Source organism: Oncorhynchus keta, chromosome 2 (assembly GCF_023373465.1).
Source record: "Oncorhynchus keta strain PuntledgeMale-10-30-2019 chromosome 2, Oket_V2, whole genome shotgun sequence".
Taxonomy (NCBI): Eukaryota; Metazoa; Chordata; class Actinopteri; order Salmoniformes; family Salmonidae; genus Oncorhynchus; species Oncorhynchus keta.
The window spans coordinates 58349142-58376986 of NC_068422.1; the positions used below are offsets into that span (position 1 = coordinate 58349142).

At 45.9% G+C, this 27845-nt stretch overlaps 1 protein-coding gene across 5 annotated transcripts in view; it reads left to right on the forward strand.

Moving 5' to 3' along the window:
• LOC118402975 (kinesin-like protein KIFC3) overlaps nt 1-27845 on the forward strand; it is a 69835-nt gene that overhangs the window by 34950 nt on the left and 7040 nt on the right. For 4 of the 5 annotated variants that reach the window (XM_052479075.1, XM_052479078.1, XM_052479076.1 and 1 more), the window contains exons 2-13: nt 11657-11777; nt 13302-13453; nt 18253-18412; nt 18706-18875; nt 19556-19699; nt 19892-20173; nt 20446-20619; nt 22157-22304; nt 22557-22799; nt 22991-23166; nt 24845-24949; nt 25103-25233. In XM_052479075.1, coding sequence (XP_052335035.1) covers nt 11696-11777; nt 13302-13453; nt 18253-18412; nt 18706-18875; nt 19556-19699; nt 19892-20173; nt 20446-20619; nt 22157-22304; nt 22557-22799; nt 22991-23166; nt 24845-24949; nt 25103-25233 — 1967 coding nt within the window. In that variant the 5' untranslated portion in view covers nt 11657-11695. Of the gene's footprint in view, nt 1-11656; nt 11778-11947; nt 12096-13301; nt 13454-18252; nt 18413-18705; nt 18876-19555; nt 19700-19891; nt 20174-20445; nt 20620-22156; nt 22305-22556; nt 22800-22990; nt 23167-24844; nt 24950-25102; nt 25234-27845 lie in introns of those variants that run through there. The other variant, XM_052479084.1, reaches the window with a different exon arrangement.

Consider the following 27845-nt stretch of genomic DNA (forward strand, 5'->3'; position numbering starts at 1 on the left):
TTCCAACCTGCTTTTTTGTGCTTCAAAGTCAGCAAATCGGCGTCGAAAGTCAGCGGCAAGCATACCTATTTTATCAGCCAACTGTGCGCTCGGGAACGCACTGGTAGAGAGCTTCTCTTTCATGGTCTGGCAGCTGGGAAAGTGGCTCAAATTTTCTTTCCGCATCTGCGTCTCCCACAGAGTCAGTTTGGTTTTAAATGCCTTCACTGTACTGTACATATCAGAGATGACACGATCCCGACCCTGCAGCTGCAAGTTCATTGCATTCAGATGACTCGTAATGTCACACAGAAAAGCCATTTCACACAGAAACATTTCGTCTCGGAGTTGTGTTGTGTCTTTCCCTTTGCTGTCCAAGAACAGACAAATCTCCTCACGAAGCTCGAAACATCTTTGAAGCACCTTTCCCTGGCTTAGCCATCGCACCTCTGTGTGATAAGGCAAATCACCATGCTCCGTTTCTAACTCCGTCAGAAATGCCTTGAACTGGCGGTGATTCAAACCTTTGGCTCTGATAAAGTTAACTGTGCGCGTGATGATGCTCATTACATGCTCCATTTTCAAGGCTTTACCGCACAACGCTTCCTGGTGTATGATACAATGATAAGCTGTCAGCTCACCTGTCGCGTTTTCCTCTTGCATCTTTTCCCGTATCTTCGCCACCAGTCCGCTCCTGTGTCCACACATCGCAGGTGCTCCGTCGGTTGTCAAACCCACGAGTTTTCCCAAGGCAGCTCCATCTCATTTACACATCTTGACACCTCTTCATACAAATCATGCCCCGTAGTTGTGCCATGCATAGGACGTAAAGCCAAAAACTCCTCTGTCACGCTTAGGCTGGAGTCCACTCCGCGGATGAAAATTGACAACTGGGCAATGTCAGAAATGTCGGTGCTCTCATCCACAGCCAAGGAATATGCAATGAAATCTTTTCCCTTTTTCACAAGCTGCTCTTTTAGATTGATGGACAACTGGTCTACTCTCTCGGCAATGGTGTTTCTGCTCAGACTCACATTTAAAAGAGTTGCCTTTTTTCTGGGCAAACGTCACAAACTTTAATCATGCAGTTTTTGATGAAATCCCCCTCCGTAAATGGCCGGGCTGATTTAGCGATCTCTTCTGCCAAAATAAAACTGGCCTTGACAGCAGCCTGGCCTTGTGATTTGGCTTTTGAACAGAGCCTGTCGAGATTTGAGGCCTCGTTTTAATTCCTCTGCCTTTTGTAGCCTTTGTTCCATGTCCATATTCTTGTTTTTGTCCGCGTGTTTCGTTTCATAATGTCGTCTCAGATTATACTCTTTCAGTACCGCCACACTTTCTCCACAGAAGACACACAGGTTTTCCAGCTACCTCCGTGAACAAATACTCCGACTCCCACCTTGTTTGAAACCCCCGGTTCTCAGTGTCCACCTTCCGTTTTGCCATTTTTGATGGGTATCTGAAAGTTAATTTTACTGTGATGCTGACAACTGCTGTGCCAATAAATATTGAAATGAAGCAACTGCTCGGTGCGTCACCGTTGCATTGTGGGAAATGTAGTATTGGTGCGTGTAAAGATCTGCGGGCTGCCGGCTTGCTGCGGTCTGCGGGCCGGTTCTAATAATAAATCAAGATCATCCCAGGGGCCGTAAAAACCTTCTCGCGGGCCGGATGTGGCCCGCGGGCCTTGACTCTGACATATGTGATCTGGAGCATCAGCATTTGTGGGTTCGATTACAGGCTCAAAATTGCCAGAAACAAATAACTTTCTTCTGAAACTAGTCAGCCTATTCTTGTTCTGAGAAATGAAGGCTATTCCATGAGAGAAATTTGCCAAGGAACTGAAGATCACGTACTACTCCCTTCACAGAACAGCTCTAACCAGAATTGAATTAGGAGTGGGAGGCCCTGTTGCACAACTGAGCAAGAGGACAAGTACTTTAGAGTGTCTAGTTTGAGAAACAGACTCCTCACAAGTCCTCAACTGGCAGCTCCATTAAATAGTACCCGCAAAACACCAGTCTCAACGTCAACAGTGAAGAGGTGACTCTGGGATGCTGGCCTTCGAGGCAGAGTTGCAAAGAAAAAGCCATATCTCAGACTGGCCAATTCAAAGAAAAGATTAAGATGGACAAAAGAACAGACACTGGACATAGAAAGATTGGAAGAAAGTGTTATGGACAGATATATTTAAGTTTGAGGTGTTTGTATCACAAAGATAAACGTTTGTGAGATGCTGAAAAGATGCTGGAGGAGTGCTTGATGCCGTCTGTCAAGCATGGTGGAGGCAATTTGATGGTCTGGGGGTGCTTTGGTGGTGGTAAAGTGGGAGATTTGTACAGGGTAAAAGGGATCTTGAAGAAGGAAGGATATCACCCCATTTTGCAACCCCATACCCTGTGGAAGGTGCTTAATTGGAGCCAAATTTCCTCCTACAACAGGACAATGACTCAAAGCACAGCTCCAAACTATGCAATAACTATTTAGGGAAGAAGCAGTCAGCTGGTATTATGTCTATAATAGAGTGGCCAGCAGTCACCGGATCTCAACCCTATTCAGATGTTGTGGGAGCAGCTTCACCGTATGGTACGTAAGAAGTGCCTATCAAGCCAATCCAACTTGTGGGAGGTGCTTCAGGAAGCATGGGGTGAAAAATTTCAACAAATTGACAACTAGAATGCCAAACGTCTGCAAGGCTGTAATTGCTGCAAATGGAGGATTCTTTGACGAAAGCAGTTTGAAGGACACAATTATTTTTTCAATTCAAAATCATTATTTATAATCTTGTCAATGTCTTGACTATATTTCCTATTCATTTTGCAACTAATTTATTTTATGTTTTCATGGAAAACAAGGACATTTCTAAGTGACCCCAAACTTTTGAACAGTATGTGTATATACACTGCTCAAAAAAATAAAGGGAACACTTAAACAACACAATGAAACTCCAAGTCAATCACACTCCTGTGAAATCAAACTTTCCACTGATTGACAATACATTTCACATGCTATTGTGGAGGTGGAAACAGCAGGTGGAAATGATAGGCAATTAGCAAGACACCCCCAATAAAGGAGTGGTTCTGCAAGTGGTGACCAGTCCACTTCTCAGTTCCTATGCTTCCTTGCTGATGTTTTAGTCACTTTTGAATGCTGGCGGTGCTTTAACTCTAGTGGTAGCATGAGACTGAGTCTACAACCCACACAAGTGGCTCCGGTAGTGCAGCTCATCCAGGATGACACATCAATGCGAGCTGTGGCAAAAAGGTTTGCTGTGTCTGTCAGCGTAGTGTCCAGAGCATGGAGGCGCTACCAGGAGACAGGCCAGTACATCGGGAGATGTGGAGGAGGCCGTAGGAGGGCAACAACCCAGCAGCAGGGACCGCTGCCTTTGTGCAAGGAGGAGCACTGCCAGAGCCCTGCAAAATGACCTCCAGCAGGCCACAAATGTGGCATGTCTGCTCAAATGGTCAGAAACAGACTCCATGAGTGTGGTAATGAGGGCCCAACGTCCACAGGTGGGGGTTGTGCTTACAGCCCAACACCGTGCAGGACGTTTGACATTTGCCAGAGAACACCAAGATTGGAAAATTAGCCACTGGTGCCCTGTGCTCTTCACAGATGAAAGCAGGTTCACACTGAAAACATGTGACAGAGTCTGGAAACGCCGTGGAGAACGTTCTGCTGCCTGCAACATCCTCCAGCATGATTGGTTTCTTTGGGGGGCCGCACAGCCCTCCATCCTTTGGGGGGCCACACACACTACTGAGCCTTATTTTGACTTGTTTTAAGGACATTACATCAAAGTTGGATCAGCCTGAAGTGTTTTTTTCCACTTTAATTTTGAGTGTGACTCCAAATCCAGACCTTCATGGGTTGATAAATTTGATTTCCATTGATCATTTTTGTGTGATTTTGTTATCAGCACATTCAACTATCTAAAGAAAAAGTATTTAATAAGAATATTTCATTCATTCAGATCTAGGATGTGTTATTTTAGTGTTCCCATTATTTTTTTTACTTAGAGGGCATTCGGAAAGTATTCAGACTCCTTTAATTTTTCCACATGTTGTTACATTACAGCCTTATTTAAAATGTATTCAATTGTTTTTTTCCCTCAATCTACACGCAATATACCATAATGACAAAGCAAAAACTATTTTTTTAGAAATGTTTGTATCACATGTTTTTAAGTATTCAGAAGCTTTACTCAGTACTTTGTTGAAGCACCTTTGGCAGTGATTACACCCTCAAGTCTTCTTGGGTATGAATCTACAAGCTTGGCACACCTGTATTTGGGGAGTTTCTCCCATTCTTCTCTGCAGATCTTCTCAAGCTCTGTCAGAGATGTTCCAGTCCGGACACTGTCTAGGCCACTCAAGAACATTCAGAGACTTGTCCTGAAGCCATTCCTGCGTTGTCTTGGCTATGTTCCTAGGGTCGTTGTCCTGTTGAAAGGTGAACCTTCGCCCCAGTCTGAGGTCCTGAGTGCTCTGTAGCAGGTTTTCACAAGGATCTCTCTGTACTTTGCTCCGTTCAGCTTTCCCTCGATCCTGACTAGTCTCCAAGTCCCTGCCGCTGGAAAAACATCCCCACAGCATGATGCTGCCACCACCATGCTTCACTGTCGGGATGGTGCCAGGTTTCCTCCAGACGTAACACTTGGCAGTCAGGCCATATTGGTTTCGTCAGACCAGAGAATCTTGTTTCTCATAGTCTGAGAGTCCTTTAGGTGCCTTTTGGCAAACTCCAAGTTGGCTGTCATGTGCCTTTTACTGAGCAATGTCTTCCATCTGGCCACTCTACCATAAAGGCCTGATTGGTGGACTGTTGCAGCGATGGTTGCCTTCTGGAAGTTTCTTTCATCTCCACAGAGGAACTCTGGAGCTCTGTCGGTGACCATCGAGTTCTTGGTCACCTCCCTGACCAAGGTCCTTCTTACCCGATTACTCAGTTTGGCCGAGGGACCGTCTCTAGGAAGAGTCTTGGTGGTTCCAAACTTGGAGGCCACTGTGTTCTTGGGGATCTGTGCCTCGACACAATCATGTCTCTGAGCTCTGCGGCCAATTCCTTTGACCTCAGGGCTTGGTTTTTGCTCTGACATGCACTGTCAACTGTGGGACCTTTTATATAGACACGCTTGTGCCTTTCCAAATCGTGTCCAATCAATTGAATTCTACCCCAGGTGGACTCTAATCAAGTTGTAGAAACATCTCAAGGATGATCAATGGAAACCAGACGCACCTGAGCTCAATTCTGAGTCACATAGCAAAGGGTCTGACTACTCATTTGTATTTTTTTCTTTGTGCTAGTTAGAGGATTGTATAGAGCTTTTATTGCTTGATAGTTTAGCAATTTGAACTGTTTGTTTTGTATAGGCAGTAGTGGATTGCAGGTGAGCTGGTAGAGCTGCGAGTCTTAACTCTAGCTGGGCTAGTGAGATTCACATACTGTGGAGAGGAAGAGGGTAGGGAGGGATCCTCGGAGGATACACTCAAATGGAAGGAGAGCGATAAGAGGGCCAAAAATACTTGAGGGATATACAAACAATACGAGGGAGAGAGAGGTGGGGGGGGTTCTCGTCATATCCTCTCTGCTTTATGCTAAGCCCTTCCTCTGCTGTCATCAAATATTAGAATGCTGTAAAAGAATGCTTTGAATAGAGGCTAAAAGCTAGCTAAAGTAGCATATAGTAGGGGGGGGGGGACCTGCAACAGTAGCTCCTCACAGTATATCACAGCTAGCCAGCCCCTCTTGTCCTCCCCCTGTTCCTCAGCATTGATATCAACACATTGATATCAACAACTGCACTAGGGCCATGTTGTTTTTGCAGTATTCCTGGCGCATGGAGTAGACAGCTGATACTATAGAAGGCAGAGTGCCGACAGGAGTGTGTAACCATATCCTACACACCATGCCTTGTGCTCAACGAACCATGGGGAGCGTGGTCACTGTGGTAACCTAGAAACCTGACAAGCGTCAGGCGTGCGTGTATGTTTCTGTGAGGACAATACCTTGGAAGCAGTAAATATCTAGATTAGCTGAATGACTTTACTCTTTTTATTTCCAACCCCTATGGAGCTGGCAGAGAGCCGCGTGAACCAAAACGGCACCCACAACTCTGTACTGTATCACAAGCTCAGTGTAAAAGTTGCCTTTAGCCACAGATCTACACAATGATATCACATTACCTTGCCTCTAAAGACTCATTTTCTACAACCTAGGAAAAGCCACAGGGGGTGTCTGAGCTCACTGGAGCTTTGTAGTAATGAGATTGCTTTTCATTTTGCCGGCACTACCGTCTAAGCAAAGTGTCGGATGTTATAGTCTGTGCTGTGAATACAGAGAGTAGAAAGAGTGGAAATTAGGTGAGAGAAGGAGGGAAGGAAGCAAAGATCGAAAGGCCACCCATCACCCATCCTGCAGTCATAGGGGTGGACAAGGGGAGGCAAGTGAGGACAAAATCCCTAAAGTGACCACCCCAGTCTTCCCAATGATGGTGTTCTTGTTCCAAGGTCAGTTTTGGATTCCCCTCTAATGCTAAAAGCTAGGATTTGAAGATCGATCCATGGTGATAGATCTGATCCTAGATCTGTGGTTAGGGACAACTTGATCCTTCTCCTCAGAGGAAGATGTGTTATAAAGGAGGCCATCTGTTGGAGGGTTTAAAGGATTATGGGTAAATGAGTGTAGGAGATAGAGGTTGCCTCTTACCACTGGTCCAGGGTAAGGTATTATTTAATCAGCCTAATGGTTTAGGTTAGGTTGGGGTGTTAAATAACCTGATCTTAGATCAGTGGCTAATAGCAACGTCCATTCTGCGTTTCCTGTGTCTTCGTGGGTGGGGCCTAACCCTGTCCATACCGCTGGTAAACAGCTACTGCCTGTCGCTACGGATACCAATGTCTTTCTGTGGATACCGTGCGTGTGTGTGTGCTGTCAGATGGTAGAGTGAGGATGTTATGATGGCTGCCAAGGCCTGTGGAAGGGGCTGCATGTGTGTTTACGTTGTATTTCATTTGTAGTTATTTGGAATACATAGGTGTGTAAGAGTGGTCACATGGTATTGTGTGTCTGTCTTTAGGAGGGCGACTGCCACAAGGGCCAGGGGCTAAGGGGCAGGCAGGATGATTGGCTGGATGGGATCTCTGATCAACAAACACTGGCTCGATCGAGACAAAGAACACTACTACAAACAGGACCACATTCCCTTCGGAATCGCACAAAGGGTATGGTTTCATTCAGGGACACAGGGTTGGTTCTCAGGTTTTGTATAGACTAAAGGTCAATTCTGATATACACATACTATGGGAGGGTAGATAGAGGCCCAGAGTATGGTCCATTTCATTTGGTGCATCTCTGTAGTCTGACCTGAAGACACATGACTGGTGACAGCAACTCCGTGGATTAGGCATTTTCTTTTCGCTGTCCAGTTTCATCACATCAGTCTACATGACGGAAATCAGATGAGGAAAGGAAAGGAAGACCCATTAGACTTGAGATCCATCCATGGGCTCTGGATTCCAGATAGACCCTGTTTGGACCATGGGCAGAACTTAGTATAGTACTGTGGCTATTTTAACACTTTGTAAAAGAACTCTGAGGGCCTTTTGTACGGTAAACCTCTGTTCTGGATATTCTGCTGTGGTAAACAGTACATTGATGAACACACACACACACTTGCTGAAAACTTTGTGTACAATAGAACACAAGGAACGGTGTGTACAGTACTTTGGGGAACTTCCCGCTGTGCGAGATTAGACTAGCTAATACAGCGGTCCAGGACTGGACCTGCTGACCCACCACCTCTCCGACAGAACAGTCAACTCTGGGTTATGGTCAATACAACCACACACACACGCGCGCACACACACACAGGCTGAACCAGACTGACCACATGATCCATGACAATGACTCTTCAGTGGTCACAGATTCACCCAATCATGAGACTCACCAAACACACGCAGGTGTGAGTTTGACGTTTCTGCAAGGTTCTTTGTGCAGACATTGCTATATTTGCACACTGGGTGCATTCACATGTATTGTATCCCCCTCTAATGTGTAGCTTGAATGGAGTTGAATAGTGTCGAGTAATGCATTGATGTGTGTGTGTGTGTGTGTGTGTGTGTGTGTGTGTGTGTGTGTGTGTGTGTGTGTGTGTGTGTGTGTGTGTGTGTGTGTGTGTGTGTGTGTGTGTGTGTGTGTGTGTGTGTGTGTGTGTGTGTGTGCGGTGTAGTACAACAAGGAGTATAGAGTTGAAGAGACAGTTTAGTATTGGGTAACGTGTTTAACTGCTCAGTGTAGGCTATTCTGGGTGTGGGGTAATGGCGCGCCTGTCTTAAGTCTCACTCTTTCGCTGATTGCTTTAAGGTCGGACCAGTGTGTGGGGCTGTGAGCTGTAAACTGGTCATCACTGTCGGTATAATCTTATTGGTCAGTATTGACGAGGTTGAGGTCAGTCCTGTATAATCTGATTGGATTGACCCTCGTGCCCCAGCTCAGACCAGGGATCAGGACAAGGGAGAGTCTGGAAGGCAGTGGGGTGACGGAATAGGAAGATGTTCTGGTCCATTTGGGCCTGGGGTGGTGATGGAGCCACCAGAATGGCCTGACAAAGGTTAAATACAAATAAAGACAGGCATTTCGTTAAGGCCAATGTCCCGATGTCATTGCCACATGCGGTACATACTTGAATGTGCTACCTAACCTCCAACTGTCCAGGGCCCGGTTTCTCGATATCGATGGAACTTAGGTTTACGATTTTTTTTTTTTTTTAACGATTCATCTTTCCTACAACTGCCGAAGATGTAACACCACACAGAGAGAACGGTCGCTAATTGCGTCGTTGGAACGGTCGCTAACTACTCGCGCACGTCTGCATGGCCAGGCGCTAAAATAGAAATTAGTTATATTTGTGACCCAAAATGCGCTGGAAGTCCGGCCTCTCCCATCTCCTCATTGGTTTTTAGGGGCATATAACCGCGTGGGTGATTGAAAGATTAACTGAGGTCCGCACTCCTGTCGGTTGTAGTAATACACTGTAAAGTTGGTTGCCAACTGAACTGTCATGCGAAGTAAAAAAGAAGCCTGAAGGAAGGAGGAGAGATGATGAAAAATTAATTCTGTTCCCTGTTTTTATCTGTGGATTAATTGTCGGAGTAGTGGACCTTGTGCATTTCAGGTAAAATAACAACCCAATGTTTATATCCCAGGACAAATTAGTTAGCAACAGTAAGCTAGCTAGCTAGCTAAATTGACACAAATGTTTAATTCTTCTTGACCTGTCCCCAAATGAATATTATTGGTTCAGAGTTTGTGTTGATATTTCAACTTGCGCGACCGGATCGCTTCTGATGTGGATGAACAACATCAACGTGCGATCAATGGCACATGCGGATGCTCGGTTCCGGGTTTTGTCAGCATGTTGGCTGTTCTACAGGTGGCGTGATTTAGGCAGGCGTTTAGATTACGAGCGGCCTCAAGTGCAACGTTAATAATGATGGTTTTGGGAAGGTTCTAACGATGAACTTAGCCAACCGGGGCCCAGTTTCCCAAAAGCATCTTAAGGCGAAGTTCGTTACAAACTTCAAAGGAGAATCATTAAATCTCCGAGCTATTTCCCAAAACCATTGTTTTTAAAGTTGATTTACCGACTGCCTCAGAAAAGCTTAGCGCGTTATTGGATGCATTTTTGCCCTTCCGTGTCACTTTAGGATGCTGGCCCATGTGACGCCAATGCTTCCCACAGTTGTGTCAAGTTGGCTGGATGTCCTTTGGGTGGTGGATCATTCTAGATACACACCGGAAACTGTTGAGCGTGAAATTACTTAGCAGCGTTAGCAGTTCTTGACACACTCAAACCGTTGTGCCTTGCACCTACTACCATACTCCATTTAAATGCAAATGAATAAGATCATCGAGCCACTGTCCCTGGCTATCTTTAAATAAATACAAATGTTTAAAGAATTTGTGCGGTCTGGTTTGCTTAATATAAGGAGTTTGAAATGACTCATACTTTTGATACTTAAGTGTATTTAAAACCGAATACTTTTACTCAAGTTAGTATTTTACTGGGTGACTTTTACTTTTTTAGTAGTCATTTTCTACTAAGGGATCTTTACTTTTACTCAAGTATGACAATTTGGGTACTTTTTCCACTTCTAAATGTTGTTGACCCATCCTCAGTTTTCTCCTATCACTGCCATTAAACGCTGTAACTGTTGTAAAGTCACCATTGGCCTCATGGTGAAATCCCTGAGTGGTTTCCTTCCTCTCCGGCAACAGAATTGGGAAGGACGCCTGTATTTTTGTAGTGACTGGGTGAATTGATACACCATCGAAAGTGTAATTAATAACTTTACCATCCTCAAAGAGATATTCAATGAGTGTGGCTACATGCACACAATAACTTGATTATTGTGAATAGTCAGATTTATATAATAGTTAGATTAAAATGTTTACATGGTTTCCAAGAAGAACGATTTCGCTAATAATCCTTTTTACACATTGTATGTGTGGGGTACAAAGCTTAGGTAGTTATTAAAAATTATTGTACACACTAAAATTCCTACACACTAAAATTCCTAAAAACATTATTCCCATTTAGACATTATGAGGTATTGTGTCTAGGCCAGTGACAAAACAATCTCAATTTAATTGATTTCCACAAAATGTGAAAAAAGTCCAGGGGTGTGAATACTTTCTGAAGGGCACTGTAGGTGATCATATCGCTCTAGGAGCTGATCTGTTGTCAGTATTGTGGAATAATTCCCAATGTTAAGGTAACATTGGAATGGAGAAAGCTCATCCGAGAGCAGTGCTGCATTTTTTTCCCCCCAATCCTATCAGTATCGACAGACTTTGAAAGTTCTCCCTACGTGGCCATTATAGGAACGATGCATCGTTATAACACTCGTAAGCTTAAGTTCCGTCGCTATCGGGAAACCGGGCCCAGATCAGTATTCATGTATCCAGTGTGGCTGTATTAAACAGGGAACTGGTTACCACTAGGAACCAAGCTGAACCTATCGGAAGCAAACCGAATGAAACAGGGCGGGACCTACCTGGAATTGGCCAATAGTTGCAAAACGTTTTCCGTTTGGAGTAAATATCTGTCCGAAAAATGAATACAACCCAGTATCGGCTGTGAATGTGACGGTCATTCATGCAGGAATGTTGTCCATCTCTTTCTAATTTTCCTGTGTTTCATCATGAACTCTGAAGGCTGTTCCCACCACCCACTGTGTAAACAGATTCATGCTCACACACGGGCGCGCTTTCTCCTCTCCTATCGCTCTCATACCGTGCTGTCAGTCTTTTTCTCTCTTTCATAGACATTTCTCTCTTTCAGTTACTTTCAATGAGCTTTATTGGCATGACAAGTCGTTCGTTACCTTATATTGCCAAAGCAAGAACCTTTTTAAATCAATAATAGCAATGGAATTTGAACACAGGGAATGTTAACCGCAAGCTATAGCTCATGTCTTTTCTCTCTCTGTGTATATAATATGATGTAGCTCAGTTGATAGAGCATGGTGCTTGCAACTCTAGGGTTGTGGGTTCGATTCCCACGGTGGCTCAGTATGTAAGTCGCTCTGTATAAGGGTGTCTGCTAAATTACAAAACGTTTAAATGTACAGTATTTGTTTCTCTCTATCTTGCTGTCTCTCGGTCTCTCTAGCCGGTCCAGAGACCCAGTGCTTTGCTCAGCCCTGTGGTCATGTTCGGAACAAGAAAGACCTGGGACCTTGGCCACACCCCCTGTCTGCAGGAGCTCTGGAAGAAAGACGTCTCATTGGATGGTGAGTCGATTCTGTAGGCCCACCCCATTGGGCAGCAAGGGAGTCCCTCTGTGACAGGGGTGGGACTAAACCATTGTGACCACATTTTTGGGATGACGGGGAGGGTGGGAGGGAACGGGAGAGGTGTGTGTGCTGCCTGTCTGACAGGACTCTTACTAAGAGTAGAGGAGTGTGACACATTCCCATGAGCTGTGCCTCTCAGTGAAACTGGGAGAGACAGGAAATACTGGAAGAGGAGAGGAAGAGAAGGCTTTCCTATATCTGACTGGAGAGGGGAAAGGAAGAGTGTATGCCAGCTGCCTGAGAAAGCGGCGAGGAGTGAGTGTGTGCCAGGCTTCTCTCTTTCTCTACCTCTCTCAGCTGAAGGAGTGCATCTCTCAGCTGAAGGAGTGCGTCTCTATCGGGTACAGAGCTTAAAGCTGACCCCCCCCAGCCACAGTCCAGGGGCCAGGGGCCAGGAGTGCAAACACTGGACCTATTGTGTGTGTGTGTGTACGGTGTGTGTGTGTCCATCTGTCTGTGGGTGTGCTCTTCTCTGTGCCAGTGCTCTTGCAGGACTGCTCAAGGTGACGACGGAGCAGCACAACTGTGATTTATGCTTAGTGCAGAAAAGAGAGGCGAGGTGACCGTCTGAGAAAGACAGGGACAGTGTAATGCTATCGGAGAGCGGAAGGTAGAGGAGGAGAGGATGGTTGTGTTTACGCGTCGGTCGTATAGTACTTCACAGTGTGTGTCCTAATGGTGTGCGAGTTTGTGTGTATGTATTGTACATTTGTCTGTGCGCGTGTGACTCCGCTGTGGGACTTCATCTGCCGGGTCATCAGTTACCGAAGGCTTGTTGTTGTTTTTATCTCCCAGCCTTACAGAGCTGCGAGTCGACCCGTGTGTCTCTGTATTAAACTGATTTGCGCAGTGTGTCCACATACAGTCCGTACACATAATGTATTTGTAGACTGTGTGGGGGATACTTAAAGCACTACTTCCCTGAATAAGTGTGTTTGTCTTGGTGCGTGTTTTCCTTAGTCTGTGATCCATTGTATGCATCAGGTGCTTCATTCAGTTAAATTGCTCTTACGTGTGTATTAGAAAATACATGTTTGTTTGAGCATGTGTGTTAATACTGGTTGATTGTGTAGAATGGACCTGGTGCAGTAGCACAGTGCACTGATTGTCCTCAGGTTGATAAGACCCTGGGTCCCCAAACAAATACACGAAGACACGCGCGCACACACAGGTAAACAGGCCTGTATGGAGTTGTGTATATATCACATACTTAGGCATGGGTTATCACACTGCTTATCTAGCTGTGCTCGTTTCTATGGTACTGTCTGTGTGAACCTTGGAAGGTTGGGGAGTGAAAATAGGGGAGAGGTGTGTGTGTGTGTGTGTGTGTATGTGTATGTGTGTGTGTGTGTGTGTGTGTGTGTGTGTGTGTGTGTGTGTGTGTGTGTGTGTGTGTGTGTGTGTGTGTGTAACTGTATGTTTGTTTCCCTAACTTTGTTTGTCCCTCCCGTGTGTCCGTAGCGAGCTCAGTGGACTTCTTGATGAGTGATGGTGAGGAGGACTGCTCCTTCCTGTCTCTACCCACAGCCGCTTTCCCACAACGTACCGCTCTGACCACTACTGACCAATTAGAAACCAGCCAGCACAATCACAACCAACAGCTACTCATACAGGTGAGATGACCGTGCATACACACACACACACACACAACTAACTAGGTCAATGTGGCTAGCGTATCGTTGATATTGGTGGGTGTTTTCCCAACATGGCACTTGTTTGTCCTGGTTTCACTGGCTAAACTGGTGGGGGGTTTCAGGTCAGTAAGAGCCTTGGGGAGTGGGACACAGTGGATTTATCGATCCAGTTTTAATGAGCTTCTAACACACACACACCAATGCATACAGTCGAAGTCAGACGTTTACATACTCTTAGGTTGGAGTCATTAAAACTCGTTTTTCAACCACTCCACAAATTTCTTGTTAACAAACTATAGTTTTGACAAATCGGTTAGGACATCTACGTTGTGCATGACAATTGTTTACAGACATATTATTTCACTTATAATTCACTTTATCACAATTCCAGTGGGTCAGAAGTTTACATACACTAAGTTGACTGTTCCTTTAAATGGCTTGGAAAATTCCCAAAAATTATATCATGGCTTTAGAAGCTTCTGATAGGGTAATTGACATAATTTGAGTCAATTGGAGGTGCACCAGTCCCTCCTGCAGCAAAGCACCTCCACAACATGATGCTGCCACCCCCGTGCTTCACGGTGGGGATGGTGTTCTTCGGCTTGCAAGCCTCCCCCTTTTTCCTCCAAACATAACGATGGTCATTATGGCAAAACAGTTCTATTTTTGTTTCATCAGACCAGAGGACATATCTCCAACTACGATTTTTGTCCCCATGTGCAGTTGAAAACTGTAGTCTTGACTTTTTTTTTTATGGCGGTTTTGGAGGAGTGGCTTCTTCCTTGCTGAGAGGCCTTTCAGGTTATGTCGATATAGGACTCGTTTTACTGTGGATATAGATACTTTTGTACCGGTTTCCTCCAGCATCTTCACAATGGCCTTTGCTGTTGGTCTAGGATTGATTTGCACTTTTCGCACCTAAGTACGTTCATCTCTAGGAGACAGAACGCGTCTCCTTCCTGAGCAGGATAAGACGGCTCCGTGGTCCCATGGTGTTTATACTAGCGTACGATTGTTTGTACAGATGAACATGGTACCCTCAGCCATTTGGAAATTGCACCCAAGGATGAACCAGACTTGTGGAGGTCTACAATTTGGTGGAGGTCTTGGCTGATTTCTTTTGATTTTCCCATGATGTCAAGCGAAGAGGCACTGAGTTTGAAGGTGGGCATTGAAAAACATCCAAGGGTACACCTCCAATTGATTCAAATGATGTCAATTAGCCTCAAAGAATGTCAATTAGCCCATCAGAATCTTCTAAAGCGATGACATCATTTTCTGGAATTTTCCAAGCTGTTGAAAAGGCACAGTCAACTCAGTGTATGTAAACTTCTGACCCAAAGGAATTGTGATATTATAAGTGAAATCATCTGTCTGTAAACAATTGCTGGAAAATGTACTTGTCATGGACAAAGTAGATGCGCTAACCGACTTGCTAAAACTAGTTGGTTAACGAGACATGTGGTTGAAAAACGTGTTTTAACGACTCCAACCTAAGTGTATGTAAACTTCCGACTTCAATTGTACACACACACACACACAGCATAGCTGTCATTATCCTGTACACTCTGTGTACTCTGCAGAACAGAAAATCCTGTGTGTCTGCATAGTATCCCTCCTGTGGTTTTATTTCATGTGTTCAGGATTGTGTTGCTTTGTCAGCATTTGGAATAACACAGGGTAGAGCACACACTGTTACAACAACACAGATCTTCGTTCAGGAGGGTGTAACGGACTGAACGTTGAATGTAGAAATGTCACAAATATAGCAGACCTAATTTTATCACATGACTAAGAGGCATGTCATTTGTACATTTCCATCGGAACGTTCCACATTGTTGTGCCCCACTGAGCACAGCACAGAGGGTTATACTACAAAAGCAGGATCAATGGGTTAGCCAGCTATCTTGGATAAACATAAATAAGTACTGATTTTCTGGTTCATTAGGAAAGATGAACTAAGATGTGTTTTTGGTTGTTGGGTCAATCGGACATGCCTATCTTTCTACAAAATAAAAAGTTATTTCAGAATGTTTAGGCAAGTTAGCTGGCTAAGTCATTGATCTGCGTTGTAGTATACCCCTCAGGTGTGGGTATTCTACACTGTTCTGCCCAGTGCCTCGTGACAAGCATCCTAATCTGCCCCTGTGACTTGGATTTAGACTTGCGTTGACAGCACCCAGTGCTTTCATAACGCTCACATCAGCACTTCGTAAGATGACATTGGCGCCTCATAGCGACAGGTCTAATAGATTAAAGATGACAGTGCGGTCTGTGCCTTTTTGGCGCGTGGCTTTTAGGTAGACACGTGCAAACTTACACGCGTACACAAAAAGCAGTCTCTCTCTTCAACAAATCGTTGCATTTCCTCCATATTCCTCTTTCATTCATTGTTGTGCCGTTTCTCTATCTCAACCGGCCATTTCTATTTGTCTTCCTCCAGCCCACTACACCTTTCATTGCTGTACATTCTCTCATTCCTCTCTCCTCCCCACATCCCGCTTTCCTTCACAGAAGGTGACCTGGTCCTATTCCTGGACATCTGCCTATGTAATGTCCTCATTCTGTCTCTCTGCAGTCTTCAGCTGTCTCTGTCTCTGTCTGTCTCTGTCTGTCTCTGTCTGTCTCTGTCTGTCTCTGTCTGTCTCTGTCTGTCTCTGTCTGTCTCTGTCTGTCTCTGTCTGTCTCTGTCTGTCTCTGTCTGTCTCTGTCTCTGTGTGTCGGTCTCTGTCTGTCTCTGTCTCTGTGTGTCTGTCTCTGTCTGTCTCTGTCTCTGTGTGTCGGTCTCTGTCTGTCTCTGTCTGTCTCTGTGTGTCTGTCTCTGTCTGTCTCTGTCTGTCTCTGTGTGTCTGTCTCTCTCTGTCTCTGTGTGTCTGTCTCTCTCTGTCTCTGTGTGTCTGTCTCTCTCTGTCTCTGTGTGTCGGTCTCTCTCTGTCTCTGTGTGTCGGTCTGTCTCTGTGTGTCTGTCTCTCTCTCTCTCTCTGTGTGTGTGTGTGTGTGTAATTAGTATTTTAGTTTCTTTAGTCTGATTTGTATGGCTGTAGGTGGTTTCAGTTGGTAGAGTAAGCAGTTTCATCTCTGAGTCTAGTTGTGGAGACCAGTGGTTTTCAAACCTTTTCTCAGGGACCACATGCAGTTCAATGTATTTGATCCATTCCAGAACTAGTACACAACTAATCATCAAACCCTTATTTAGATGATTTTCACTCGCCGGCCAGTTTATTAGGTACACCCATTTCGTAACGGTTGGACCCACCTTTGCTTCCAGAACAGCCTGAATTCTTCAGGGCATTGATTCTACAAGGTGTCAGAAATGTTCTACAGGGATTGCATCACACAGCTCCTGCAGATTGGACAGCGATACAGCCCATTCCATCTCATCCCGAAGATGCTCTATTGGGTTTGGTCAGCAACAATGTTCAGATACGCTGTGTGGTTCAATCGTTGCACAATTGGTATCAAGGGACCTAACGTGTGTCAGGAAAGCATTCCCCACACCAGTACACCACCGACACCAGGCAGGGTGGGGTCAATAGACTCATGCTGCTTACGCCAAATCCTGACTCTGCCATCAGCAGGACACAACAGGAACTGGGATCTTTGGACAAGGAGCTGTTTTTCCACTCCTCAATTGTCCAGTGTTGGTGATGGCGTGCCCACTGGAGCCATTTCTTGTTTTTAGCTGATAGTAGTGGAACCTGGTGTGGTCGTCTGCTGCAATAGCCCATCCGTGACAAGTTGTGCGTTTCCCGAGATGCCTGTTCTGCACACCACTGTTATACTGCACAGTTATTTGTCTGTTTGAGGCCCGCCTGTTGGCTTGCCCGATTCTTGCCATTCTCCTCTGATCCCTAAAATCGACAAGCTGTTTTCGCCCACAATACTGCCGCTGACTGGATGTTTTTCGGCGGCCCGTTTCTGAGATACTGGATCCGGCGCGCCTGGGACCGACGATCATACCACGCTCCAAGTCTCTTCGGTCACTCGTTTTGCCCGTTCTAACGTTCAATCGAACAGTAACTGAATGCCTCGATGCCCGTCTCCCTGCTTTATATAGCAAGTCACATCCGCCTGACTCACTGTCTGTAGGAGCGATCCGTTTTCGTAAACTGGGTGGTGTACTTAATAAACTGTCAGGTGAGTGCAGATGAGCTAGTTCGGGGCTATAACAAAATTGTGAAATGTCTGGGGGTCCCAGAGGAGATGTTTGAAAACCACCATATAGTGGTATATCCATATGAATTCAATCGCTTTTTGACAGCACCCCTTTTGACTTGAACGAAACCGTTGTAGAAGTGCTCAAAGTGACTTTTTGGACCTGAAGGCCAAAACATTCAAGAGATAAAGGGGTGCTCAAAAGTTGACCCATTTTGCATACCCCCAGCATACCATGAGACATCCATGTCTTCAGCACTGGAAAAGATCATCGGTTGAGATTTATGTCATTTAAAATCTTGCAAACGGGGTTGTCAAACTTTCACAATTTCTGGAAGATAATTTGTATAAAAAAAATGTTAAACTTGCATTCATTTCCTTTTCAAGTCAATTATCTAAAAACGTGTAAATCAAAGGGGATGCTGTCAAAAAGTGCTTGCATTCAAATAGATTTACCTATAGACTGACTGGATAGGTCGGTTTTGATCAAACCTGTGAACACGGATGTTGTTATAAACTGACCAATCCACCTTTTACGCCTCCTCATTCCCTTGGAATTGTCCCGTTAACGACCTGTCTGGCTTCTAACCTGTGACCTTTGCCACATGCGTGCGTGTGTCTAGACACTGCAGGAGAAAGTCTGCGAGTTCCAGGCGCGTCTGCGACGCCAGGAAGCTTCCCGGTGTCTGCAGAGGCCGCAGCAGAGTCACCAACAGAGTCTTCAGGAGAAGACGAGCCTCATACACACGCTACCGGAGGAGCTGCACACAACAGTGCCCAGCGGTGAGAGAGGAACGGGTAGCTGGAGGGGGGTGGGGACTGACTGATACATCAATAATTACTGTGAAATGAATGACCCCGAATGGTCTCTTCGTGGTATGTCTGTCAGGACGGTGTTCCCAGTACTGACACAAACCAGCCTGTCAGCAAGAAGAGGGCTGTGTGTCACGGCTGTGACCGACTGTCAACGCGCTTTATCCACTGCTGTGGGGCTGGATGGCGTGTGTGTGTGTGTCTTGTTTTTAAATTCTGTGGGTGCGTGTATGTCATGTGTAATCACTGTGTGTGTGTTGCAGGTGTTCAGGCAGTGCAGAGGCTGGCTGAGCCACAGGAGCAGCAGCAGCACAGCAACTGTCTCATTCAGGAAGGAGAGCAGCTCATCGCAGCGCTGCGCACACAGGTGGGGGAGCTGGAGGAGAAGCTGCCAGACCAGACCCAGGAGGTGGAGAGACTGCGCTCGGGGGTGGTGAGTAGAAGAGAGAGAGAGAGAGAGGGGAATGGAGGAAACTCAGGAGGAGAGAGACTGGTGAGGGAGGAGGGATGGAAAAAGATAATGAGGGCAGAGCCCATCTGGCCTACATTCTTGGGAAAGCCTGGGAAAGACGAGCTCAAGATAATTGACATATTTTTCATCCAAGGTGTAAGATTGCACCGTGACACACTTCTGCTTCACAGGCATTCTAAGGTGTTGCATGTGAGAGTGTGTGTAAGAGGGGGAGGTCAGGGTGAGGGGGCATGTATACAATGGTATGTAGATGTGTATGTGTTCTTTTGTTTCACTGTCTCCTGATGTTTGTCCGGGGGGCAGATATTGAACAATAGTCAGAGAAAAAGTGCTTGTGCATATTGCCCTGTGTGTGTGAATGAGCGTTAATTCCTTCCTGTGTATATTGATATCCCTCCGTGTAGTGCCTTTTTGTGAGTGTGATACTGACATGTGGGGCGGCAGGGTAGCCTAATTGTTAGAGCGGTGGACTTGTAACCGAAAGGTTGCAAGTTCAAATCCCTGAGCTACAAATCTGTCGTTCTGCCCTTGAACAGGCAAGTTAACCCACTGTTCCTAGGCCGTCATTGAAAATAAGAATTTGTTCATAACTGACTTGCCTAGTTAAATAAAATAATGTGCTTGTTCCTCCTGTCCTGTAGGGGGCGACCGACCTGGAGAAGCACCTGGAGCTGCTGGTGGTCGAGAACGAGCGGCTGAAGCAGGAGCTGAAGGCATGCAAGACCTCACTGCTCCAGGAGGCTCCTCCACCGGCCTGCACAGCCACTGACTGCCCCCACAGCCAGGTACGGGTGGGCAAAATCAAGTGAGGGCAGAGGTTGTGAAAACCCATTATAGCTCTGTCTATAGCACTGTTTGTGTGTAGGGTACTGACGCCCTGTGTGGCAAGGTATCTCGTTGGAAGTACCAGGCCAGAGAGCGAGTGGAGGCGGTGTTATAAGTGTGTGTGGTGTATTATAACTGCATGTTTTATATAGGATGTGGAGGCCCTGTGTGAGGAGGTGTCTCTCTGGGAGAGCCAGACCAGACCTAGGCAGAGGAGGCTGGCTGAGTTGGAGCAGCAGGTCCTGGAGAAGGCCAGCCGGGTGGAGACGCTCAGCCGACAGCTGGAGGAGTCCAAGCTCCACGCGGGGGAGATGCAGAGGCAACTGGAGGAGTCCAAGTGTCAGCAGGGGGAGGTGGAGCAGCAGCTGAGTGTCCGGCTCAGAGACTGTGAGGAGGAGCTGGCCAGACAGGGCGCCCGGACCCATCAGGTCAAGGTGAGGAATCTCCAAAAACGGTCACATTTCAAACACAACCCCTCGCTAGTTCCTCGCTATGTTACTTAACTGTCCCTCACAGATCTGAAATGATAGGATGGGTAAGCTATATGTTGGTAGCTTACCACCTATCCAATGTTTTTGAGTAATATGAGAGCATTTGCTGCTGAATTGTGTTCCCTGATGATCTTACGATATCAATCTCTCTCTTCTGCTCCCCACCTTTCTTTCTCTCTCCTCCATCTCGCTCTCTCTATTCTCTCTCCGTCCAGTATGTGACTGAGATAGTGGAGGTGGAGTCGTCAGGGTCTCAGCAGGCGGTAACCGAGGCCCAGGCCAAGAGCGCCGCCCTGCAGGAGCAGCTATCACTGCAGAGACAGCTGCTCCGAGAGCTGGAGACACAGCTGTATGAGTCCCAGAGGACCAGCACCCAGCTCCGAGCTCAGGTACACACATGAGGAGATGCACATGTACACAGACGCACACACACAACCATCTAACAACACGCACATACTACTCTCACACACGCATAACCCTCTGTGCCCCTTCCTAATCCCATTCGCTCCTTCACCAGTTGGTCTTTGATATTTCTCAAGTTCTCCTCGTTCCTCCCCCTGGTACAAGCATTGATACAATCCAACTGACCCCCTTGTAGTAGATTGTGACGGTACGGTCCTTCACAAAAACGCCCTTCCCTCCCAGTAGAGGTGACTGGTTCGACCCTTGTGCCATCCCCTCCCCTGTAGTGGCATGGGCCGTGTTAACCCCTCTCTCTTCGCTTACGTTTGGTTTCAGCTGCGTGCGGACCGCAGCCGTATCTGCGGCCTGCTCTCCAAGGCCGTCGGAAGGGGCAATGGCGAGATCATTTGCAGGTTGTCTAAGGTTGGCCCCCTTTTGATAGGCCCCTCATAGTGCTTCCTGTTTTGTCACTACATCACTTCCTGTGTCTCAGGCACCCTGCTCCCCAAACTCTGCCCATCTGTGTGGTTTCAACCCCCACCAAAAACCTGTGCTGGAGTGACACACACAAACTTTACCCTAAATCTGTTCAAGGGTCCTCCACTCCTGTATTGGGGCGCAGTGTATAGTTGTTTTGGATTAGCTTTTAGCTGTAATGATAGTTGCATCACTGCCTGGTACGGCAACTGCTCGGCCTCTGACCGCAAGGCACTACAGAGGGTAGTGCGTACGGCCCAGTACATCACTGGGGCCAAGCTTCCCGCCATCCAGGACCTCTATACCAGGCGGTGTCAGAGGAAGGCCCTAAAAATTGTCAGACTGTTCCCTCTGTTACTGCACATCAAGCGGTACCAGCGATCCAAGTCTAGGTTCAAAAGGTTTCTTAACAACTTCTACCCCCAAGCCATAAGACTCCTGAACAGCTGGTCAAAGGGCTATCCAGACCCCTCTTTTACGCTGCTGCTACTCTCTGTTTATTATCTATGCATAGCCACTTTAACTCTACCTACATGTACATATTACCTCAATTATCCCGACTAACCGGTGCCTCCGCACATTGACTCTGTACCGGTACCCCTTGTATATAGCCTTGCTATTGTTATTTTACTGCTGCTGTTTAATTATTTGTTACTATTATTTTTTTTAAATGTACGTAACACTTTTTTTTCTTAAAGCATTGTTGGTTAAGGGCTTGTAAGCCTGTTGTATTCGGCGCACGTGACAAATACAATTTGATTTGATTAATGAGGCTGAGAAGAAGGAAACCCATGGTTCCGCTGGGAGCTAACTTTTAATTAGTTATTAGTTATAGGCTTCAGATTTTAGCAAAGATGTTAAGGGGCATTTGAAGCCCTTAGTTCAAATGCCCTGGTAGCTATTAGATCTGAGTTCCCGTGCTGTTAGCTTTTATGCTAGCTTTTAGCTACAGGTAGACCACCAAACACGCTCCAGTCTCCACCCAGACCAGTGTGGTGTGTTGGTACTGTCCCAAGATCTACTCTAACCTCACTCTGTCACCTTTAGATCCTGGTGTACGAGGGGGAGATGGAGCGGGCCCAGGGCCAGTTGGAGGCTGAAATGCAGAACCTGGAGGAAGAGAAGAACAGGGTGATCGAAGAGGCCTTCATCAGGGCTGAAAGTGAGATGAAGGCTGTGCATGAGAACCTGGCAGGTAAAGCTGTACATTTAGGACTATGCATTTTTTTTGTAGTTGTGAGTATGCACATTGCAGTTCCGAATGGTGTTCATTAGGGCACACCGTAGCGAAACATTCTCCATCAAAAAAAGTATATGTGTTCCTTACTGGACAACTTCAGGTTTTACTCGATTTTGTTGTCCTTCCTAGTGAACATGACCCAGGAATGTTTGTGTGCTCTGTTTTATTCACTGTTGTAACAAAATGTGTGTCCCTCCCTGTCCCCAGGTGTGCGTATGAACCTATTGACGCTTCAGCCAGCCCTGCGTACTCTCACCTGTGACTACAACTGTCTGAAGAGGCAGGTTCAGGACTTCCCCTTCATGCTGGAGAAGGCCATGGCCGAGGCCAAGCAGGAGATCTGCCGGGTGATAGGCGAGGTGAGCAGTGCCAACCAAGAGCTAGTGAGGAAGTACAAGAGAGAGATGAACCTGAGGAAGAAATGCCACAACGAGCTGGTGCGCCTCAAAGGTACGACCCCTTGACCTTGCATTCTGAGAGGTGTGTGTGTGTCTGTTCGTACTAGCTAGTGTATAGTGTGTACATTCCACAGGTGCATCTGTGTACATAACAGATTCAATTCTGTTCAAAAGCAGTGGATCTTTGCATTTGTTGTCCCAAAACAGTATTGTAATTTGTCTCCTTTTGCCTTCACTTCCCAGGTAACATCAGGGTGTTCTGTCGGGTGCGGCCGGTGTGCCGGGGGGAGCATGATTCTGCCGAAAACATGGTCAGCTTTGACCCAGATGACGATGCCCTTCTCTACCTCTCCAACAAGGGCAAACTGATGACCTTTGAACTGGACAAGGTGTTCCACCCTCAGGCCACGCAGGAAGGGGTCAGTAGAACGTCATGACTTGGAGTACATCTCAATAGTCTCAGTGTCTTCCTTGCCTTCATCTTTGCCGATCTGAAAATGCACAACAGGTAAAAGCAACATATGATGTTTCAAGTCAAACTATAACCGTCACATGCGCCGAATACAAGTGTAGACCTTACCGTGAAGAAGCGTAAGAAAATATTGACCAAATAAACTGAAGTAAAAAAATAATATAATAATAAAATAACAATAATGAGGCTATATACAGGGGGTACCGAGTCAATGTGCGGGGGTACAGGTTAGTTGGTACGGCAAGTAGAGGCAGTGTACAAAACAAATGGGGCGGGGCTCAATGTAAATAGTCCGGTGTCCATTTGATTAATTGTTCAGCAGTCAACGGACTTTGGGGTAGAAGCTGTTAACCTCTCTGGTACCAGTGGGACGTTAGCGCCCCCCTCGACAACAGCAAGTGAAATTGCAGGGTGCCAAATTCAAAACAGAAATCCCTTAATTTCGCCTGCCATATCAGTTCTGTTATACTCACAGACATTATTTTAACCGTTTTAGAAACCTCGGAGTGTTTTCCATCCAAATCTACTAACTATATGCATATCCTAGCTTCTGGGCCTGAGTAACAGGCAGTTTAATTTGGGCATGCTTTTCATCCAAAATTCGGAATGATGCCCCCAACCATAGTGAAGTTAAGGAGTCTCTTGGGCCGAGACTTGGCGCTCCAGTACCACTTGCCGTGCGGTAGCATAGAAAACAGTCAGTGACTGGAGTCTCTGACAATTTTTTGGGCTTTCCTCTGACACCGCCTATATATAGGTCCTGGATGGCAGGAAGCTTGGCCCCAGGTCAGATGCCGAGCAATTGCCATACCAGGCGGCGATGCAACCGGTCAGGATGCTCTCGATGGTGCAGCTGTAGAACTTTTTGAGCATCTGGTGACCCATGCCAAATCTTTTCAGTCTCCTGAGGGGGAAAAGGTGTTGTCGTGCCCTCTTCACGACTGTCTTGGTGTGTTTGTACCATGATAGTTTGTTGGTGACGTGGACACCAAGGAGCTTGAAACTCTCAACCCGCTCCCCTACATCCCCGTCGATATCAATGGGTCCTTTTCCTGTAGTCCACGATCAGCTCCTTTGTCTTGCTCACATTGAGGGAGAGGTTGTTGTCCTGGCACCACACTGCTAGGTCTCTGATCTCCTCCCTATAGGCTGTCTCATCATTGTCGGTGATCAGGCCTACCACTGTTGTGTCATAAGCAAACTTAATGATGGTTTTGGAGTTGTTTGGCCACGCAGTTGTGGGTGAGCAGGTAGTACAGAAGGGGACTAAGTACACACCCCTGAGGGGCCCCAGTGTTGAGGATCAGTGTGGCTTATGCTGACTACAGGTCCAGTTGCAGAGGGAGGTGTTTAGCCCCAGGGTCCTTAGCTTAGTGATGCCCTTCGTGGGCACTATGGTGTTGAACGCTGAGCTGTAGTCAATGAACAGCGTTCTCACATAGGTTTTCCTTTTGTCCAGGTGGCAAAGGGCAGTGTGCAAATATGAAGGTAATAACATGAGAGGAAGCCCCTTTAGATTATCGAGATACACCACAAGGATGTTGTGATCTCTATATTCTAATGGTTTACTGTCACCAATCACAGCAGCTGTCATCCTAACTGTCCCTCTCTGATTGGCTAACCAGGTGTTCCAGGAGGTCCAGTCCCTGGTGACATCCTGTATTGATGGCTTTAACGTATGCATCTTTGCCTACGGACAGACAGGCTCAGGAAAGACCTACACCATGGAGGTATTCGCTGCTAATACACACATACACTTACTTTCTCTCTCACTCCGTCGCTCTCATGGCTACAGGAGATAAATTAAGGATGAAAGAGAAATGAAGAGATGTGTTGTAGTGGTTGTTAATAGCAAATGTTTTGTCTGTCCTTTTTTTCTTTAGGGTGTGGCCAAGGACCCGGGCATTAACCAGAGGGCTCTCAGACTGCTGTTCTCTGAGGTGACTGAGAAAGCGCCCGACTGGGACTTCAAGATCACTGTTAGCATGGTGGAGATCTACAACGAAACCCTACGGTGAGAGGACACACACACACACACAAATCGGTATAAGGTCGGACAGGGTGAGTGGGTTTGGATTTGAGTGCAGGTGCAGCCTTGCCTCAGGTCACGCAATGACAGAGGTGAAGCAAGCAGTGTTGCCAGCAAATTTTCAGGGGAAGTTGCTAGAGGCAGGCCAATTTGTTGCTAAATGGTTTTGTGATGTAATAACGTAACACTGCGTCATTACGAATAATACACAATAACGTTACTCAAATTGACTGGCCATCTCGGCGAAAAATATGATTCATTTAGATTTGCTAATAAACAAATTTAGATTTCTTTATTAGCACATTTTTATTTGTAAAATAAATTTATAACACATTTTATATGATCAAATATTTATTTTTAAAAACAACACATTGAATTATTGAACAATTTCACATTATTGAACAATTACATTTGATAGATTTTCTTTTTAACTATTAAACCTACACATTCTGAACAATTATAGTTTTAAGCAGTGTATTGGTAGTTAGTTAACATGCTACCAAAACTGAGCAACAATTATAGGTACAAGCTAATAACAAGGTATATATGCTATCTTATTGAACAAGCAACTTAACTCCAATAGTGATGTGTGCGCTAGGCATCTCTCTCCAGGTTGTTGTTTGCTGGCTAGCTGCTCAATGGTTTCCTCCAGATATTGCCACTGTTCTCGCTCACACTGCAGTGCACACTGCCACCATCAGCTGTGTGTCTCTGCCAGTTCCAGAAAGTCCACTCCTTGCTTACGTACTGTAAATATGATGAATCATAGCTTGGCAAGGAAATCCTCTTCATCTTCACTGTCCAAATGCATTGTCACGCAGCTGGAACCAGCAGAAGAGGATGGAGTGGCCTTAAAGCTGTATGCTGCTGTGGTGCTAAACTGCTGCAGAACTTCACTTGGTAGTTTATGCTGGTAACAGGTATCACCAGCCAGCGTCAGTCCTTACAGAACCGGGAGTTGAGAGTTTGCAATGACATTCTATTTCTTAACTTTGACTTGACCACTCATTTGGCTGAACAGCTGTTCAACCTCTGCATTTGAGTGTTGCAATGAGAGGGCAGCGTGTGCAGCTTTGCACAGTTCTTCATAAGGATTTGACCCGGGAAGAGTCCGTGTAGATATTCACTTCACTCCAAAACTCGACTGTGTTTTCAGTTGAGTCCCACCTAAACAGATGGATGTTTCTCCATTGGGAAACACTTTTATAATTTGTTTGTGGCTGGTACCCCAGTAGCTCAGCTACTTTAATAATTTCAGTGGTGCCTTTATTGTGCTTTAGCGTGTCCTTAACACTGAACAAGGCCATGTTTTGCAAGGCGTCTACGTTGTCTGGGAGCTTTGCTTGCAACTCCTTGCTGAAAGCAACAATGTAGTTGATGATGCACTGTCTCCGAATGACCTTTTCGTCTTCTGGCGCAAGACTGAGTTGGTACACCGTGCTCTCGAAAAGGTACCCAAGGTATGGTGTGAAAATGCTGTTCATCGACTACAGCTCAGGGTCATCAAGCTCGAGACCCTGTGTCTGCTGTGCAACTGTGTACTGGACTTCACCAGGTGGTGAGGGGGCAAACTACCTGCCCCCCCAGGGTGCGTTCTGACACCTACACCCCCTGATGTCACAGGAGGCCATAAAGAACATCAAGGACAACAACCACCGAGCCACTGCCTGTTCAGGGCCCCTGCTATCATCCACAAAGGCGAGATCAGTACAGGTGCATCAAATCGAGGGACCGAGAGACTGAAGCCATTTACAGTTCCTTGATCACGGAAAAACTGATTGGTCCACCCAGACTGTTAAACAGCCACCACTAGCATTGTGGCTGCTGCCAGCGCCTGACTTCACCTCCAGGATGGTGGAAATTGATGTAAAAATATACAGATGCACTAGCCACTTTAAACTATGCTACTTAATATCCAATGTTTACATCACCCTACATTACTCATCTCATATGTATATGTATCATACTGTACAGGTCTATATCATCTACTGCATCTTTACTGACTAATACTTTAATGATGGAAATTGATGGTATACCACTAGCCACTTTAAACAATGCTACTTTGTTTACATACCCTACATTACTCATCTCATATGTATCTACTGCATCTTGCCTATGCCTATCTTTACCATCACTCATTCATATATCGTTATGTACATATTCTTTATCCCTTTACACTTGTGTGTATAAGGTAGTAGTTTTGGAATTGTTAGGTTAGATTACTCGTTGGTTATTACTGCATTGTCGGAACTAGAAGCACAAGCATTTCGCTACACTCGCATTAACATCTACTAACCATGTGTATGTGACAAATAAAATGTGATTTGATCTGGTGATTGACTGAGATGTCTATCAATGGCATCCTTCAGGACATCTATTTTTGCCATAGGGTTGACTACTCTGCTGCAAATTGATGTTAAGAGGTGTACCAGACCAGTTCTCCCTCAACTGACTTCACTGTCGGACTTTTCCCCTTCCCTGGATTTAAGTACTCAACACTCCTAGGGATGGTTTCTGTGGATGCTGCACTGACAGCCAATTGTAAAGAATGACACACGCAGCGGGTAAGTACCAAATTGGGCAATGCACATTCTTCC